Source organism: Haemaphysalis longicornis, unplaced genomic scaffold, assembly GCF_048455015.1.
Source record: "Haemaphysalis longicornis isolate Haplotype H1 unplaced genomic scaffold, Haemaphysalis longicornis Haplotype H1 scaffold_23, whole genome shotgun sequence".
NCBI classification, from domain to species: Eukaryota; Metazoa; Arthropoda; class Arachnida; order Ixodida; family Ixodidae; genus Haemaphysalis; species Haemaphysalis longicornis.
In genome coordinates this window covers 1,940,627-1,957,692 of record NW_027526306.1, presented here as the reverse complement: position 1 = coordinate 1,957,692, position 17,066 = coordinate 1,940,627, and the positions used below count along the sequence as shown (strand labels likewise).

At 46.6% G+C, this 17,066-nt stretch overlaps 1 protein-coding gene across 1 annotated transcript in view; it reads left to right on the top strand.

Annotated features, from left to right (window-relative positions):
- Positions 1 to 435: 435 nt before the first annotated feature.
- LOC144172504 (arylsulfatase B-like) overlaps positions 436 to 17,066 on the top strand; it is a 160,174-nt gene continuing 143,543 nt past the window's right edge. Inside the window, exons 1-3 of the mRNA XM_077701191.1 lie at positions 436 to 471; positions 937 to 999; positions 4,557 to 5,004. Of these exons, the coding sequence (XP_077557317.1) occupies positions 436 to 471; positions 937 to 999; positions 4,557 to 5,004 (547 nt within the window). The remainder of the gene's footprint in view (positions 472 to 936; positions 1,000 to 4,556; positions 5,005 to 17,066) is intronic.

Here is a 17,066-nt window from a genome sequence, read left to right as displayed (position 1 = left end):
TGTAACAAAGATTGTGAGCGACCGTTAGAGCACAAGTCCCCACAAGCGGGTATGTGTTTGACTAAAGCGGAGGCTGACCTCCCTTGAGGCATCAAACTCCCTGTGATTATATGTCGCCCGTAGCGACACGGCGGCAGCTCTATCGTCAGTGCTTCGGCGCGAGACCTGCTCCCGGACTCCAGACCTCGTTTGGACTCTGAAATGGCCAGACCTCGTTGGAACCTCTTGCCAGACCTGCCAATAAAGATCTATATATTGTGGTGGAGGTCCTAGTCTCCACGCGAACCCCAGCCTGGAACTACGAAGCAAGCGAGTGCTCACGCCCCTGCATCGAGAAATCGAACACGACATGGCGTCTCTACAGCAGGCACCCCTCGTGTTCTCCGGGTCCCTTCGCGAACGCGACCCAGCCTTTTATTGGCAACGACGACGCCGATGCGTGCCGAAGATTGGCTGTCTGCGTACGAAAGGGTGAGCGCCTAGAATTGATGGGATGATGGAATGAAGCTGAGAAATATGGAGTTCTCCCTTACCGAGCTCGCCAACACGTGGCTTCATAACCACAAAGTGCGCATGGATGCTTAGTCTGAATTTAAGACTGAGTTCATTAAGGCGTTCCGTGGCCCCGCTGTGCGCAAGCTTCGCCCTGAACAGCGGCTTCGCGTGCGAGCACAGTGAGATGACGAGTTACAATAATTACATTGAGGACGTTGTGGACCTCTGCAAGCGGGTGGATCCTGCGATGCCTCAGTCCGAAACTGCATACTGACCAACGAAGATGCTCCACAAGGGTCAATGTCGTCATTGCGCGTACCTTCCGACCTTTCTCCACTTCTGCAGCAAATCGAGTCGTTCGTGCGTGCAGACGTTTCGCGCCAGCTGGCCCTGCTCCCTAGTGCTTGAGAGCCTCCCTTTCCGCTGCCCCCGACTGTGCAGCGAGTGATCCAAGACCAGGTCACCGAGGCGCTTCCCTCAGCCTGCCAAACGCCAGATGTGCCTGTATCTGTGACTTCACCCTCGACTATCGTCGCCATTCGCACCGCCCTTTTCAACTACCGCCGAAGCGCCTCTCACTCCCCCAGTAGCATCGACCCCAACGGTACCCATAGCAGCGCCCTTCGCTTCACCGGCTGGGGTGACTTACGCTTCCGTCGTACGACAACCGGAGCCAGGGGCCTTCCACTCATATCAGTACTCGGCACCCAAGCGGCCGGCACCGTATCCTCCAACGGCACCAGAACAGCTCAATCCGTGGCGCACACCAGACAACCGCCCCGTCTGTCGCTCATACTGCATGCCCGGGCACGTGGCGCGGATGTGCTGTCGGTGGCCATAATTTTGATCTCGTGCACTATTGAGCGACTACCATTTTCGAGCCGTCGCCTTGCTTCCCTGCGTCACCGCTCCGTGTCGCCTATGCGCCCCCGACAAAATCCGACTGCTGAGGGAAAATGACGGCTGCACTTCCCGGGGCAAGAACTGCACCTACGTCAAAATGCCGACGTCCTCTTATCTCACCCGCTAACGTTATAGATGTGACTGTGAAAGGTGTCGCTCCACTCGCGCTTGTTGATACGGGAGCCGCAGTGTCACTGTTAAGTAGCACGAGGTCGCGGGTTTAATTCCCGGCCGCGGCGGCATCCTTTCTGATGAAGGCGAGAAGCAAAAACGCCCTTGTGTTCGAGATTTCGGCGGACGTTAAAGATCCCCAGGTGGTCCAAATTAATCCGGAACCCCCCACTTCGGCTCCCCTCATCACCTGCGTTGCGTCGGTGCGTTAAACCCTACAATCAATGAATTAATCGGTGTTAAGGGAACGTATCTGCCGCTCGTTGCGTAAAGTCACAACACCCCTCGGTGGACTTACTCTTCGGACTGCAATTGCGCAAACGTTAAGACGCTAGAGATGTGCACAGCTCGTGTCCTCATCCGAGCCATCACTGACGTCATCAAGTTCGTTGTGCTCCCGTCATGTTCTCACCATATCATTCTTACGTGGGACTTTCTATCCCGTTACTATGCCATAATCGATTGCGCTCGTCCGCAAGTTGAACTTCTATCGTTGTGGGAGCCACAGCAGGGCGAAATGTCCATCAAGATGATGGTTTCTGATGATACCGATATTTACCCGAGCTGCTCCGTGATTGTGCGCGTTTCTTGCAATGTCGCCCTTGACACAGCAGTAATTTTCCCACTGTCCAGTTTCTTTCTTTCGCGCAAGCTGCTCCCCTTACCTTCCGCTGAACTTGACGTTCGCTCTTGGTCAAGCTTAATTGTGATTTGCAACGCATCCTCTTGTCTGACAGCACTGTTCCACGGGGAATGTCTGGGATTCGTGGGCGCTGTTGATTCCTCGCACGTAAAGGCCGTGCCCCAGGAACCTCAATTGTTTCAGTGAGAGCACGTAGTCCCGAGTTTACGGCAAGTCCCGACGTGTTCCTATAGGTTATCAACAAAGACCTCACCTCGGACCAACGCGACCAGCTCATGAAACTTCAACAATGTTTTCGCGGATCGTTCGATTGCCATCAGACCTTGCGACGCACGTTGAATATCGCCCATGAAATTGACACTGGCTCCCACGCCACACTACGGATGCGCCCATATCGCGTGTCACCTGCGGTGCGCAGCGCCGCGTGATCGACGAGCAAGTAGCAGATATACTTGCCCGCATTGAAATCGGCCCTTTACCAACTCATGGGCCTCCGCCGTGGTACTGGCAACAAAGAAAGACGGGTCGATCCGGTTCTACGTAGATTACCGTCGCCTAAACAAGATTATACGCAAGGACGTCTACCCGCTACCTCGTGTCCTCGATGCTCTTGACTGCTTACAGGGACGGAGTTCTTTTCCTCGCTAGATTTGCGGTCCGGCTACTGGCAAGTGCCAATGGCCGATGCCGATCGCTCAAAAACAGAGTTCATAACGCCCGACGGGCTTTATGAATTCAATGTGATGCCTTTCGGGCTTTGTAATGCTCCAGATACCTTCAAGCGAATGATGGACGATGTTTTATGGGGCCTCAAGTAGAAAACCTGTCTGTGTTATCTCGACATTGTCGTGTTTTCGCCATATTTCAAAAAGCACCTTGAGCGCCTCAACAAGTGTTGACCTGCATTTCTTCGGCTGGCTTACAACTAAACTTCAAAAAGTGTCGTTTTGATGCTCAGACGCTAACAATCTTGGCCCAGTTTGTTTCAAAAACGGCATTCCTCAGGACCCGGAAAAGCTTCGTGCAGTGGCAGAGTTTCCAAAACCGACCACTCTGAAAGACCTTCGAAGCTTCATTGGCCTCTGTTCCCTTTTTAGGCGATTCGTCCAAATCTTTGCCACTATTATCGCTGCTTTGACGCAGCTCCTCAACGGAAGCGCAGAAATTACCGACTGGTCTCCTGCCTGTGAAAAGGCATTCGTGGCTAGGCGAAGCCCGCTAACGTAGCCAACAGCATTGCGCCATTTTGGCCCGCTTGCACCTACCAAAGTACACACTGACGTCAGTGCGGTCGGTCCTGGTGCCGTTCTCGCTTAGCGCAAAGCAGTCTTCCACGAATACGTTGTTGCGTACGCCGGTCGCACACTGACAAAGGCGGAGCTGAACTATTCCGTCACCTAGAAGGAATGTTTGGCTATCGTTTGGGCTATCACCAAAATTCGCCATTTTCTCTACGGTCGTCCTTTCAACGTTGTCAGGCATCACCACGCTCTATGCTCGCTGTCCTCACGGAAAGACCCTTCTGGTAGACTCGGATGTCGGGCTCTTCTACTTGAAGACTACGATATCCGAATCTTATACCGGTCCAGACGCAAACACAGTGCCCCAGAGCTCTGCCTCGATCACCAGTCGTGTCCGACACTGGTAGCCTTTTCACAGCAGACTGCTCGTTGGCGTCACTAGCCATACATGATATGGCCTCGGAACAGCGTAAGAATCCGTGGATCACCGCAATCTTGCAATAGCCGTCGAGTTCATCAACACTTTCAGCGTCCCGGGCAACACGCCGCCAGGCTTCACACTGCGCCATACATGACAACCTGCTTTACCTCCGGAACTACTCACCTGAAGGCAGGAAGTGGTTACTCGTCATTCCTGGCCATTTGCGTTCACACTTTTGGTCTTACTACCACGCTGACACACAGTACGCCCACGCCGGAGTGTTTAAAACGTATCAGCGGCTCCGTTTGCAGTACTGGCGGGGATGTACACATTTGTGATCAAGTACATCCGCTCTTGCACAGAGTTTCAGCGTCGTAAGTTTCCTCCTCAACACCCCACAGGAGCATTGCAGCCATTACCGTGTCCACGACGACCTTTTGACCGCGTTGGAAAAGACTTTTAGAGTCTACTTCCCAGCACGACCACAGGCAACCGTTTGAATATTGTGGCGGTTGACCACTCGACCCAGTATGCAGAAACAGCTGCACTGTCCACTGCCACTGCACGCGATGTCGCATCTTTCCTTTTTCAACGTTTTATGTTGCGGCACGAAGCGCCCAGGGAGTAGTTGAGCGACGGGGGATCTGATTTTGACTGGAATAACGAAACCAACTTGGAGCAGTTCAACAAGACAGGCCAACAGAAGTACCACAGTCAGATCTGCAGCCACGGTTCCAAGTGCGACATCACCGGAGTTCCACGGAGAGCTGAAGTCCGGTACTATTGCGACGAAGACTCGACAGATTACGTGGAAAGTGTGGAGGAGCCGGAGACGTGCAGCTACGTGTTCACCGTGCACACTCCTAGGGTGTGCGCCTTCCCGCCACTCAAGCGCATCTCTCCAACCAAGCCGTACACCATCTCGTGCAGCCCAAAGCTCTCAGAGAAGCAGTATCCGAAGCACCTGGAGACCCGAGAGATGGAGAAAAAAATGGAGGAGGTGCAGCGAAAGCGGTGGCTGCTTGAGCAGCAAAAGAAGCTCGACGCCATCAAGTCGCTCGTCAAAGACGCATCCGGTAATCGTGTCTCTAAACAGGAGGATCCGCTAGCAGCTGAAGTCGGCGAGGATGGTGAGTGGGCGAGGCTTTTTGCACATTCGAGAGGCCATGAAAACAAAATTTGACTTGGGAGGGGACACGGGTTTAAAAACAACTTCTTTTAACTTTAAAGTATACTCTGTGGAACTTGTAAATCTTGCTGCTCACTAAACGCCGCGTTGTTTACACGACGACAACATTCTACCACCCCCAAACAAACGGGATGACAGAACATTTTAACCGTACCCTGGGCGACATGCTCTGGATGTATGTTTCTCGTGACCATTCGAACTGGAACTTAGTTTTCCCTATCTGCCAATAAACATCGTTGTATTCCAGAAGTATATATTTCTCAAGAAACATTTAGAACCTTTATACAGGACGATAACCAAAAATTGGTATATTGGGGATATATTTCTTGTCCATTTTGGCTTCGAGAGCAAAGTTAAGCCAAGTGGAAAGCCAAGTCAGTAGACGAGTAAAGTCCCTCGCGGATATGGCGGCGCACACTACGTCGGGTGACAGCAGCGACATATTTCCCTCTAGTATATTAGGTGCGGCGCATCTAAGGTCTCGGGCTGTCGGCGTCTCATGTCGTCGTCGATTTATTACTAGCGACAATTTAACCCGGCACCGGTTATGTTGAGTGTCCGCGAATTTTTGTTAAATCGTCGCTGCTTTTGTCTTAGAGAAGTGACCTGTTCACCCCATTAATCCAAGGAAGCCAGTGCTACCATTATGACAAACAGAGTTTTTTTTGTGAATACCGGCAGGGTGAATACATAAAGAGGTAGGTGGGGTACCAAATACAACAAGAACAAAACGCAGCAGCGTAAATACAAAATATGCAACAATATACACTGTACAGTGGCATGATTTTCACATACATTCGATAATAACATCAAAAGGTGTTTACCCAAGGCACGCCGCTTTGTTAAAATTTAGGTTACACAACGGTATTACGAACAGCAGCAATAAACAACTCGGATTGATGATTGCAGCAGTATCACGGGGAAGATGGCGCTACTCTTTTCACGTTGACGGGATAAATGATTTAGAAAAAGTTGTTGTATGGCATGAAATCTCGCCTACTTTGTTGGAGTGGCTAAAACGTGGAGATACATATGACATTGTGGTTATAAAATAGTCGCGAAGGGTATCATGATAAGAGTATATATTGGAAAAGGCTGAGCCGAATGATTTTACGACGCGAGGTGAACAATGGCAGTTCCTTGTTCAATTTCATTGTAGACACTCTGGATGCTCGCTGATAGAAAGACTGAAACACGCAGAGTTATTTTGTATCATTTCCAGCTGATGAATAAGTACTTCTACGTGAGCATCTCATATCAACGAGGCATACTAGAGTAGGTTGCGGATAGTGGATTTGTAAAACGGTAGCTTGAAAGATGAAGGATCAGACTGAAAGTTTCGTTTAAGATGCCGGAGCATGTGATTTGCTTTGTTAGTGATGAAATATATATGCTTTTTCTAGAAAAGATTTGGTGTTATATGTAGGCCGATATATTTGGCAGTCCGGCGGAGTACGCGAGGCGGGATCACTCAATATATCTTGTTGTTTTAGGAAACCACTCGGTCGGGTCACCCTGGGACGCAACTGCGCATGCGATGGTTTCCTTCTGGATGCTTCGATGAGAACTCGGATCCTGCCTGCAGCGATCTGCTACTAAGCCTGGACTTATCATGGTTCGACGTCCCCTTCACCACAGCCAACCATGACTTGACAACTCTTACCCAAGAGTATAACAGCGAGCGCTCACGGACACCGACTGCAGTCCGGCGGAGTACGCGCGGCGGGATCACTCATTCCATCTTGTTGTTCTAGGTGAGACTCAGTCTGCCTATTTCGGATAAGTGGTTGCACGGCCTTTTGCTCCACCGGACTGCACAATTCTTGTTCACATGATGTCTAGTGAAAACTTGTGTGTTGCGTGCAAGAAAGCGATTACGACTGATGTTCAAAGCCTGGCATGCTCAAAGTGTGATAATCTTTACCATTCCGGAAAGTGTTCTGGTCTTACTAAGAAACGTTTAAAGCAGCTATCGCAAAACGAGCTGAAAGCCTGGTCATGCGCAACCTGTTCTTTTCAACAATAGTCTTCCTCTGACGAGCATGAGGTATCTGCGCATGCGCTCGCGGCGGTGCCGGTGCCGTTGCCGGACAGGGGACATAGCAGCTCCGATAACGCATTGCTAGAAAAACTGGTGTCTAAACTGGATCTAGTTCTCAGCCGGTTGGACGCGCTGGAAAGGAAACAGGAACAACAACTTGAAAAACACAGTTACTGATACCAAGATAGAAAACCAGTCAAAGCTTATACAAGAAATGGAAAAAAGCATTGAATTCGTATCATGGAGCATGAAAGATCTTGGCGTCAAGATAGAAACACAAAAAGAAGATATAAACGAGCTGCAAAAGAGGACGACCGCTCTGGAAGCTCAGCTAGCAGAAAAGAATTCACGCCTCAGCCAGCTGGAAAACGAAGTCGAAAAGCTTGAAATTTACTCGCGTAAGAACGATTTAGAAATACATGGCATAGAGTTCCGGACAAATGAAAACCTAAGGGAAACAATTGCAACACTCGCTAGCAAGCTTGGCCTTCCCGTTCCTGGGCCTGATGCTATAGAAGCTGTTCCCAGAACTAAAGGTGAACCAACTACGGATCCCCCGCCTACTTGTACGTTTCTCAAGTCGAGAAACGAGTGATAAATGGTTGGAACAAAGGCTTGCTCTAAAGGGCGAAAAACTCTACGTGAACGAAAACATTACAGCCAAAGCAAGGAGACTCCTTTGGCTGGCGAAGGCGGAAGCCGAGGTCAAAGGGTACAAATTTGTCTGGATCCGAGGTGGTCGAGTACTGGTGAAAAAAAATTGAAGGTGCTCCGATTATCCACATTGACAACGAAAATGAGCTGAGGAAACTTGTTTAGTATGGATGACACATTAAGTTCCTTTCAAGACTGGCTTGAAAAAAGGCGAGATTTGCAAACTCAACAATCCAATCACGCGACTTTCGACCTAATCCATATCAACGTGGAGTTTGCGCGAGCACTGGGATCTGCTGCAGTTATATTTAAAAAAAACACTTGTAATCCTAGAAATACTCGGTCATACAGAGATTAACATCACGGAACCAAAATGTCCTCAATTTACAATCGATAATTTTCAATCCTTCTCGCTTTGCAGAAAAAAAAGAAAGGGGGGAGGCGTAATGGTGTTTGTTAAGCAGGGCTGGTTATGGGAACAAATCCCAGTGTGTTTTGATGAGGCCGAAATACTTGTTTGGTCCCTGACTAGGTCGCAAGAAGAATTCCTAGTATGTGCACTGTACCGGCCTCCTAACAGCAACGCTGAGGCGTTCTTTGAAAAGCTCTCCAGTTTTCTAAAGAAGCATGGTACTAACCGACACATTATACTAGTGGGAGACATGAATATCGACATTTCAGGCAAGCTAAAAACCACTGCTACTAAATACCTTTCGTTATTAGCGAGTCATGAGATAGAAAACCAGATTATAGGTTACACCAGAGAGGAGATAACAGGCGATAGGGTAACGAAAACATGCATCGACCATATTTCCACTAAGCTAAAGAAACATAATGTTTTGGGGTGTGTTATTAAGGAAAAGGTTGCTGACCATTATTTCACTACGTTGACAGTACTAGGTGAAGCGAATAATATGCATGAGCCTTCTAAAAAAGAGAAATTTGTTATAAACGCAGGTAATGTAGACCAATACGTACGTTCTTTCGATTGGAATTCTTTCCTGAATCACAACCACATTCAAGCTTACGAACTTCTGGTAGCAAAATTTCAACAAATTTATCATGTTTCAAGGACTAAGTTACAACTTAAACGAAGAAATACCGGAAGTTCGTGGATTGACAATGATATAATTGCTCTCTCGCACCTAAAGAAACCCAACTGATTTACTCGCGAGAGAGGAATTTAAACAAGTAAGAAATACACTTACTGCAAAATTAAGGCTTGCAAAAAATAAATATCAAATCACTGAATTTTCCCTTCGTAGCAAGAACACAAAGCAAACCTGGCAACTGGTGAACAAAATAATTGGCCGACCGCCAAAGGCTAATATTGATGAAGTTATCGCGGAAGCTTCCCCATGCCAAACTCCAGAAGTATTAGCTAATAATTTTAGTGACCAGTTTTCATGAGCGCTTGAAAAACTGCATCAAAATAACCTACAGCCTGTATCTGTTCTAGAGTCTTCATCATGTTGTAATTCTGCCTATTTACCAATGGCCACCGAGTTTGACTTAAGGCAGGCCATACGAAGCATGCCCAATACCAAGTCTCCTGGCCTGGATTCAATACGATTACGAGATCTTGTGTGCAATTTCAGTCATATTAAATTAGTACTACTTTATATCATTAATGAAACCTCCAGAACGGGTAGAATACCCGAAGGGATTGAGATCACGGTGATACGGCCCCTATTAAAAAAGGGCTCAAGAAAAAATTTTGCAAATTACCGGCCTATAGCCATTCTGAATTATTTAGCTTGTGTACTTGAGAAGATAGTTTACAACAATATGAATTCATTTTGTCAGAAATACGATCTTTTCAGCTCTCATCAGTTTGGGTTTCGCAGTGGGTTAAGTACTATTCATCTGCCTGAAGAATTCAATGACCGTTTGTGTAGTGAAATTGGTAAAAATAACCTCGTGATAACATTATTCATAGACTTTCCAAAAGCATTTGACACAATACACCACTGTATATTACTTAATAAATTAAATGATTTTGAGTTTAGGGGTCCTTATCTTGCCTTTTTTAAAGATTACTTTTCTAAACGATTTCGACGCGTCCGGGTAGGTGATTGTTATAGTAAGCCGGTACTAATGAAAACCGGGGTACCCCAAGGGTCAATCCTCGGGCCGCTGTTACTCCGTATTTATGTTAATGATCTGGCCAGTCTTTCCCTTGAATCCCATGTCTATATGTATGCCCATGATACTGCCGTAGTTTTCCCTTGCGCAATCTACAATGATGGTGCCCGTGTCTTTCAGAGAGACATTTGTACCATTTTAGACTGGCTGACCGATAATCATATCTGTATAAATAAACCTAAGACAAATCTTATTTGCTTCCATAGCCCTTATAAGTCTTTTCAATCAGCTTACCCATTACACTTGCACGGCAGGAAATGCAATAACTGTTCTTGTACCGTGCTAATACTTCAACATAACGTAAAATACTTGGGGTTATATTTTAACGACACACTTAATTGGAGCCTTCACATTGAATACGTTGCCATACGTCTTAGAGCAGTGTGCGCTTCTTTGTATGCGCTGTGCTCTATTTGCAACACTTCAGTTAAAAAGCTTGTATATAAAAGTTTAGGAGAGTCCTTTATCAAATACGGAATTACAATATATGGTCTCCAATCATCTTATAAGCTCAATAATCTGAACACCCTCCTCCATAAAATTTCATACAACCTCGCTTATAGTAGAAAGCACCATGGTGAACCAAAGGAAGATGTCATGAAACAATTTCATGTTTTACCTGTTCAAAAGCAATTTATGTCTGATGCTTTGTGCAAGCACTTTTATCGAAATGAATTCAAAGTTGTGAATGTTAAAGCTAGGCCTTTGAGTTTGTATTGCCACGTGTGTACACTTATTATGGTAAAAGAACCCGTGCCTTTATGTCCCACATTTATTTAACAGAATTAAAACCGAGCCAGTGGTAATAATATGAAGCAGGTGAAAACATTTTTGATGTCATTTATTGTGGACATTGAATGAATGCATTGCGCTGTTTTGGATGTACCTAAAAAAAACCATTGTATCAATTTGAAGTGCGACTGACTGCTAAATGCCTTTCCTGTGTATGTAAGTAAAAAGTACATTGGCGTTTTTTTTTCCTTTTTTTTCTTTTTTTTTTCGTTTCTTGGGCATGGCAGTTGCTGAAGATATTTTCCTTGCAATTGCTGGGCTCCTTGAGCTTTCTACTCCCGTTGTGTCCCAATCTGCGCCCTCCTGTGACTGCCCAGCGGCGCACACAAGCCATGCGGCTTATGCAGGCTGGATAATGCTCTGTATTTTGAAATGTGAATAAACATCATTATTATTATTGTTATTTGTACGACCATACTGATTCAAGAGAATTGTCACCCAGGTGATACGAGGACGTGATTGTCGAAATACGAAAAAAGCGCATGAACTTACACTTTTTAACGTTCAGCTTCATCTCCCACGTGCTACACCAGAAGGGAATGAAATTGATTGTCACTGATGCCGGCCTCAAAGTACATGTCGTGACTATGTGTTTGTTCAGCCTCATTTTTTATTGCCTTTAAGTAGAATAAAATGTGTGCGTCAAACCGGCTATTTTATTTAGGGCGTTGTGTGGTGTTATGCTTGAACAACCGTTCAAGGTAAGACGTTGCGATTTGCTTCATGTTAAGCACGTTTTCAATATCATACTAGCCCAAGGGCTGTATTAACAGGTCTTTGGGTGCTCGTGAATGCTGCATGCATACTTCTTACAGTCGGGCTGATATGAAACTTACTTCGGAAAACATTCAACAGATGACGCAGTACCCGGTACCATATCGCCACGGTTAAAGGGGGCTTTTGATACAGTCGCGCTCCGAACCATACTAGACTCTTTGGGCAAAGGGGCTGTGGCGAAAGAATCTACAATACGTCGCAGCCTTCCTTGAAAAGAGAACAATGATGATCGGACTGGGGAAACTTCGAACAGATCCATTCGAGCTTGGAAAATCGGCAACCCGAAGGGATCTATCAGATTCCCCTCGTATTCAACGTCGCCACGATGAAACCGCCCAACTACAGGCGCACCCAAATGTCGGACACGTTATCTATGCAGGCGACCTTACACTACGGGAAAACCTATGCTCCCTACAAGAACACGCGCAAACTGCTTGAAATTCACTGACTTGGATATGTGGGCTTTTCTTGGAGAACGGCCTCAAATGCGCCCGAGAAATTCAGAATTCCTATTGATCGACTGCACTGCAGAAATGTCCAGAAACATCTTAGTGCTACTATACATAGGAACAGCGCGTATACCCGAGAGGAGGCAAATAAAAACACTCGGCATGCACGCGCAAGGAAATTCTCAAGCGGACGCCACCACAACGCAACTTTGTGGTAAAGCTTCCAAACTGGCACACCGATTCAACCAGCTAACAACCAATAATCATTATCACTCGTTGGCTACAGTCTACCTATTCAAAATCTCATAAATTCGGACGAGGAGATCATCAACGCAATAATACACACAGTGACCAAAGCTTCCCTCAAAATACCACAGTTCACCCCCAATAAGAAACTCGCTCACCTAAGGCTCACGAACACCATGCAAGAAATAAAACACGCAATTCTTGAACCACCACAAATGCGACTGGGAGAGTACCACACGTGGAGGGCGATTTTATGTCGAGTACGCAATCCACGCGATCGCAGACACCACGAGCAGGAAAGAGACCTAAACTTTGCACAACAATCACACATCAAGGCGCTGCCCCGTCCTCAAAACATGCATCCGAACATCAACCCAGAAATAAGAAACGTCAGTGTCACCGCCCTGCAAAAGAATTCGAAACCCACGACATACGTGTATGTCGATGCCGCAAAATATAATGCTGAAACGGCGGCATTATGGTGACCACCTGTTAAGGTGCCATCATTGATTACATCACCATGCGAAACATCACCACAAAGCACATGGAGACCCTTTTTATCACGATACGCTGGGGAGAAGAAAACGGCCGCGGCGTCAGCATCATCACCGATTCGCAAGAGGCTGTGCGAATACTAGCGACAGGAAGAATACCACTTGCACATCAAACCGTTCTTTCGGAATCCCCGAGAAAGATCTCAAGACTACGTGGCCCCCCGAACACGAAGAACTGCCGCCGAACGAGGCGGCAAAAAGGCGAGTGTGCGCCTTCACTTATTACCCCCCTGTGACCGACGCCATGCGACACTCAAGCACCAAAACGTACGGTAAATATCTAAAAGTAGCCAGAATGGAGCGAGCTGCATATAAAATTGTAGCATTGCGAGCTAACGGAAACTGAAGCCCAGGTGCTACATAATATTCAAACAAATACTTCGTACCTAAATGCCATTGGGGGAGATTTTCCCACAATGTCATTCCGACTTCACAGGAATCTGCAGGCTATGCGGAGACAATACTACCATTTTGTGTGCGACGAGGGCCTGCTTATATTTCTGGGCGGGGCCGACCACCAAAAGTACGTGGCACTAATTTCACGGGAACAATGGAACGGCGAATCGTCAGCACCGACTTACAGGTTCATAAAAACCTAATCAGCCAGGCGAAGACGAAAGCACAAGCTTTTGGAACTAGAGACAAAGTGATTCTTTTATCTTTTTCCCCGTTTCTATTTGCTCGATCTTCACTTCCATAAACTTTATTTAGTCACTACCGCGACGAAATATTCACGAAACGTTGTACTAAAATGTTCTTCTGTTGGCCGAGGCGAGAAAACTATACACAAGAGTATAGGCACGATGCTGCATGTAAACGGGTGGAGGGTAGGACGGAAGACAGGAATTGAAAAAAGAGGGAATACGACGTGATGAGAAGCAGGGAGAGAGAACAGAAAAAATGGGTCTGACTTCAAACAAGCTTCCTAGCGCCGTGTTTGTGTTTTTGTTTCTGTCTTCATCTTTTATGCTTTTTCTCTATGTAGTCAGCCCGGGTTGCCGCACTTGTAAGCACATTAATATAGTCTGTTCGTCAGACGCTATGCATGAGCATGGCTCGCCGTATCAGTTATTGTTATTAGCGGAGGATCGCAGTGGTTGCGGTCACAATGCGGCCAAGCTGAGGAATGGCCTCTGTGTTTGGAAGAAATACGACGCGATGGCTACCACGTGCGATGTGGTACTTAAACAACAGAGGCGGGAGTCCACCAAGTAAAGCACGAAAGGGCCGCTTTGTTTGGGTTACAAAAATATGCCTTTTAAATGCAGAGCATTTTAACTCACGATGTTATGCGCCCGTAACTCGGCGTCCACACCACGGCAGCTGCGCGCTCTCCCCCACTCCTCCTCGCTCTCAACAACAGGTGCGGGCGCGCATGCGCGTGCTCCGGCGCTGAAAGAGGCGTTGCAGCAGCAGGTGCTACCTCCTCTCCCTCTACTGAGCGCGCTACGAATATACTCGTTGCCCTAGCGAAGGATCAGCAGCCCGACGTTGACGTTTGGCCGCGGCTTTTCGTGCACGAAGTTCGTGCTTCAGACGCTTGCGTTCGGCGTCGGCAGCGCGCCAACTCGCCGCCTTGTCTTCTGCCGCCGTCGATGAAGAGGATGGCACGATGTCTTCAACTGGTACTGCAACGCTGACGTTGGCTCGCGTCGCGGTACTGGTTGAAGGTGTTGCTTCCATCGCTTCTGAACTTTGACGATGGCGCACTGCCCTCCCGAGAGGGATAATAAGAAAGAAAAGAAAAGAAAGAAAAGAATAATAATAAAGATCGAACCGATTGCCCCGCAGAGAGGGTGGGGTGCAAACGATGGCAATAAATACCACGTTACCTACTTACGTCTCTCATCTCTCTCTCTCTCTCTCTCTTTCTCTCTCTCTCTCTCTCGTCCCGCAACCCAACTACCCAACCCCTACGACAACAACAACTACAACTACCACCACCAACTACCACAACCTACGCCACGTGACCACCCCCAATGCTTTGCATTTACTTGTGTCCCTCGCGCGGGGGCATGCGACGGAGGATTTTTTTACGTCTCTCTCCGCTTACAAGTCACGAACCGCCAGAAAAATTTCGAACAAATTAAATTCAATACCACAGCGCATAGGCCGGGATGCCCGTTCATTGTAAATAAAATAAATATAAGTGAGGAAAGTGTAGAAATGCCCATGGGTACCAAAGCAATTTGAAGATTTTATGGAAGGACCTTAGGTGCCAAAGAAATATCAGAAGAACACACCGAAGTCGAACAAACTTACTCTCAGCGTCCGACATCGCGGAATGACGACCTGCCACGTCTTTGCTTAGTAATTCGAACTTCAGTGCGAAGCACTGTAAAAAACAACGTGCAGATAAAAATACACTTCGAGAATCAAGATGTATTGTAAGAAAATTGACTTTTAACCTTTGATAAGTGAATTTTTTTGCGTCGTGCGGCGTTAGGCGTACCTCCAAGTGTTTTTATTTGAAGGTTGTTACCCCAGCACTTCAGAATGTCTGTAAAATTCAACAGCCCAACATCCTATTCCGTACCTATGAATATATGAGTGCCGACAATCTTCACTGAGGTAGTGTTGTTTGAAAGGCGCTTTTAACGTTTCCCAAAAGTCGGCTTTTTCTGTATTTTACCACGGTTTCACTAGACATCGGTAGCCATGTCATACCGCACCTACGATGCACGTCGGCGAAACGTCGTATTGACTACAAGTGCCTATCCCGGTGGTACCGCCACCCGGTCGGCTGTTGCAAATTCCGTGCACACAAACATAGTATGCGACAGTGCAGCATTGCTTCGCTAGCGATTCATTCCCTCTTTGCTAACTTTGCGCTAATCCTTGGGGTCTCGTCACAGGTTAGGTGCTGCTAGCGCTCCTTTCGGGGCAGGATAAATTTGTGCTTTTGTGCAAATTCACCGACAATTACATTTAATTTTCACAATCGAAGAAATGCAAGCCGTGCTCGCTAGTGCAGGAGGGTCCCTTATACGTAGTTGTCTTGTGGTGAGCCTGAAGCAAAATGTCAGGGCCCTTCCACTGTATAAAGTAAAATGTCAATCAAAGTTCCCAGACTTCAAAAAGTCCACTAGCGCAAATAGGAAAAAAATGAAGAAAAAGATGGAGCGAGAGGGATTGAGAGAGCTTTTGTGAATGCTGGAAACGTTATTGTCGAAAATGGCGCAGTTTGATACTTCTGATGGGGTTGAAGGTTATGAGATGAAATGGAAAAGTAACGAGGAAAAGTGCGTACACACTATAAACAGGGGAAAAAAGGAAACAAATCTAAAGCGTACAAAAATTTAAAGCATTAGCATAAAATATATGAGGACCTTAAATTTATGGAAGCTCGACCAATCCTGAGTCAGACAATGAAGTCAACACCACTTTTGTCCCTAGCGCAGCGTCAGCGTCATTTTACCACTGTCTAAGAAAGTGTCCCAGTCCTAAAATATGGGCGCGGTATCTGCTCCGTTCTTTGCAAACGTCGACGAAAAACGACTGGCGCTCCTGGTAATTAAATGCCTTGTCTTTGCGCTCACATCTCATGCTGATCCGCCCCCGTCTCGTTCCTCCCTAGGAAAGATGCTACAGGTTTGGTCAAGAGAATTTAAGTTTACGGCGTTCCCTGCTCCAAGAGGGGTTTTTCGATGCCAGCGTTGCCGTACGGCGGAGACACGCGTGCATCGAAGCAACCTTCTACAACGTTTATAGAACCGCATTGCCCTACTCGATGCGCGTTCCCAGCGGAATGTGGAACCACTCTAGGGGAACATTTTCTTACTGCTGCCGCCAGACGCCACAGTGGCGGGGAGGATAGCACTCGATAGAGGGAATGCATTATCATTATTTGATGTATTTCATTTTCTCTCGCAAAAATCAAGCATAATGGAGGCTTTAATAAAGAAACACTTATGAATTGATTTTTGCCTCGTTTTACGTAATGTTTTGGTCTCCTTCAACAATCTTGACAAGTATGAAGATTGCCACCGGGCATTTACCTTTGGAGTTGGCTGTGGCTATATTGATGAAGTGTGGAGGTTCTGTTTCACTTTTGGCGGGTGGCTGAAACGAATCACTGACTGAAGTACCCCAAGGAAGACTATCGTGTTTAAAATTTTGACAGTCAGCCTGCAACGTGTACTGCTTTCCTGCCCGTATATATATATATATAATATATATATATATATATATATATATATATATATATATATATATATATATATATATATATATATATATATATATATATATATATTATAGCGAGAATATCAAACCCGTGATACCATGAGGGTATTGCAGGTTGCAGGCCCCAGCCATGTATCTGGACAAGCAGTGCAATCTAAAC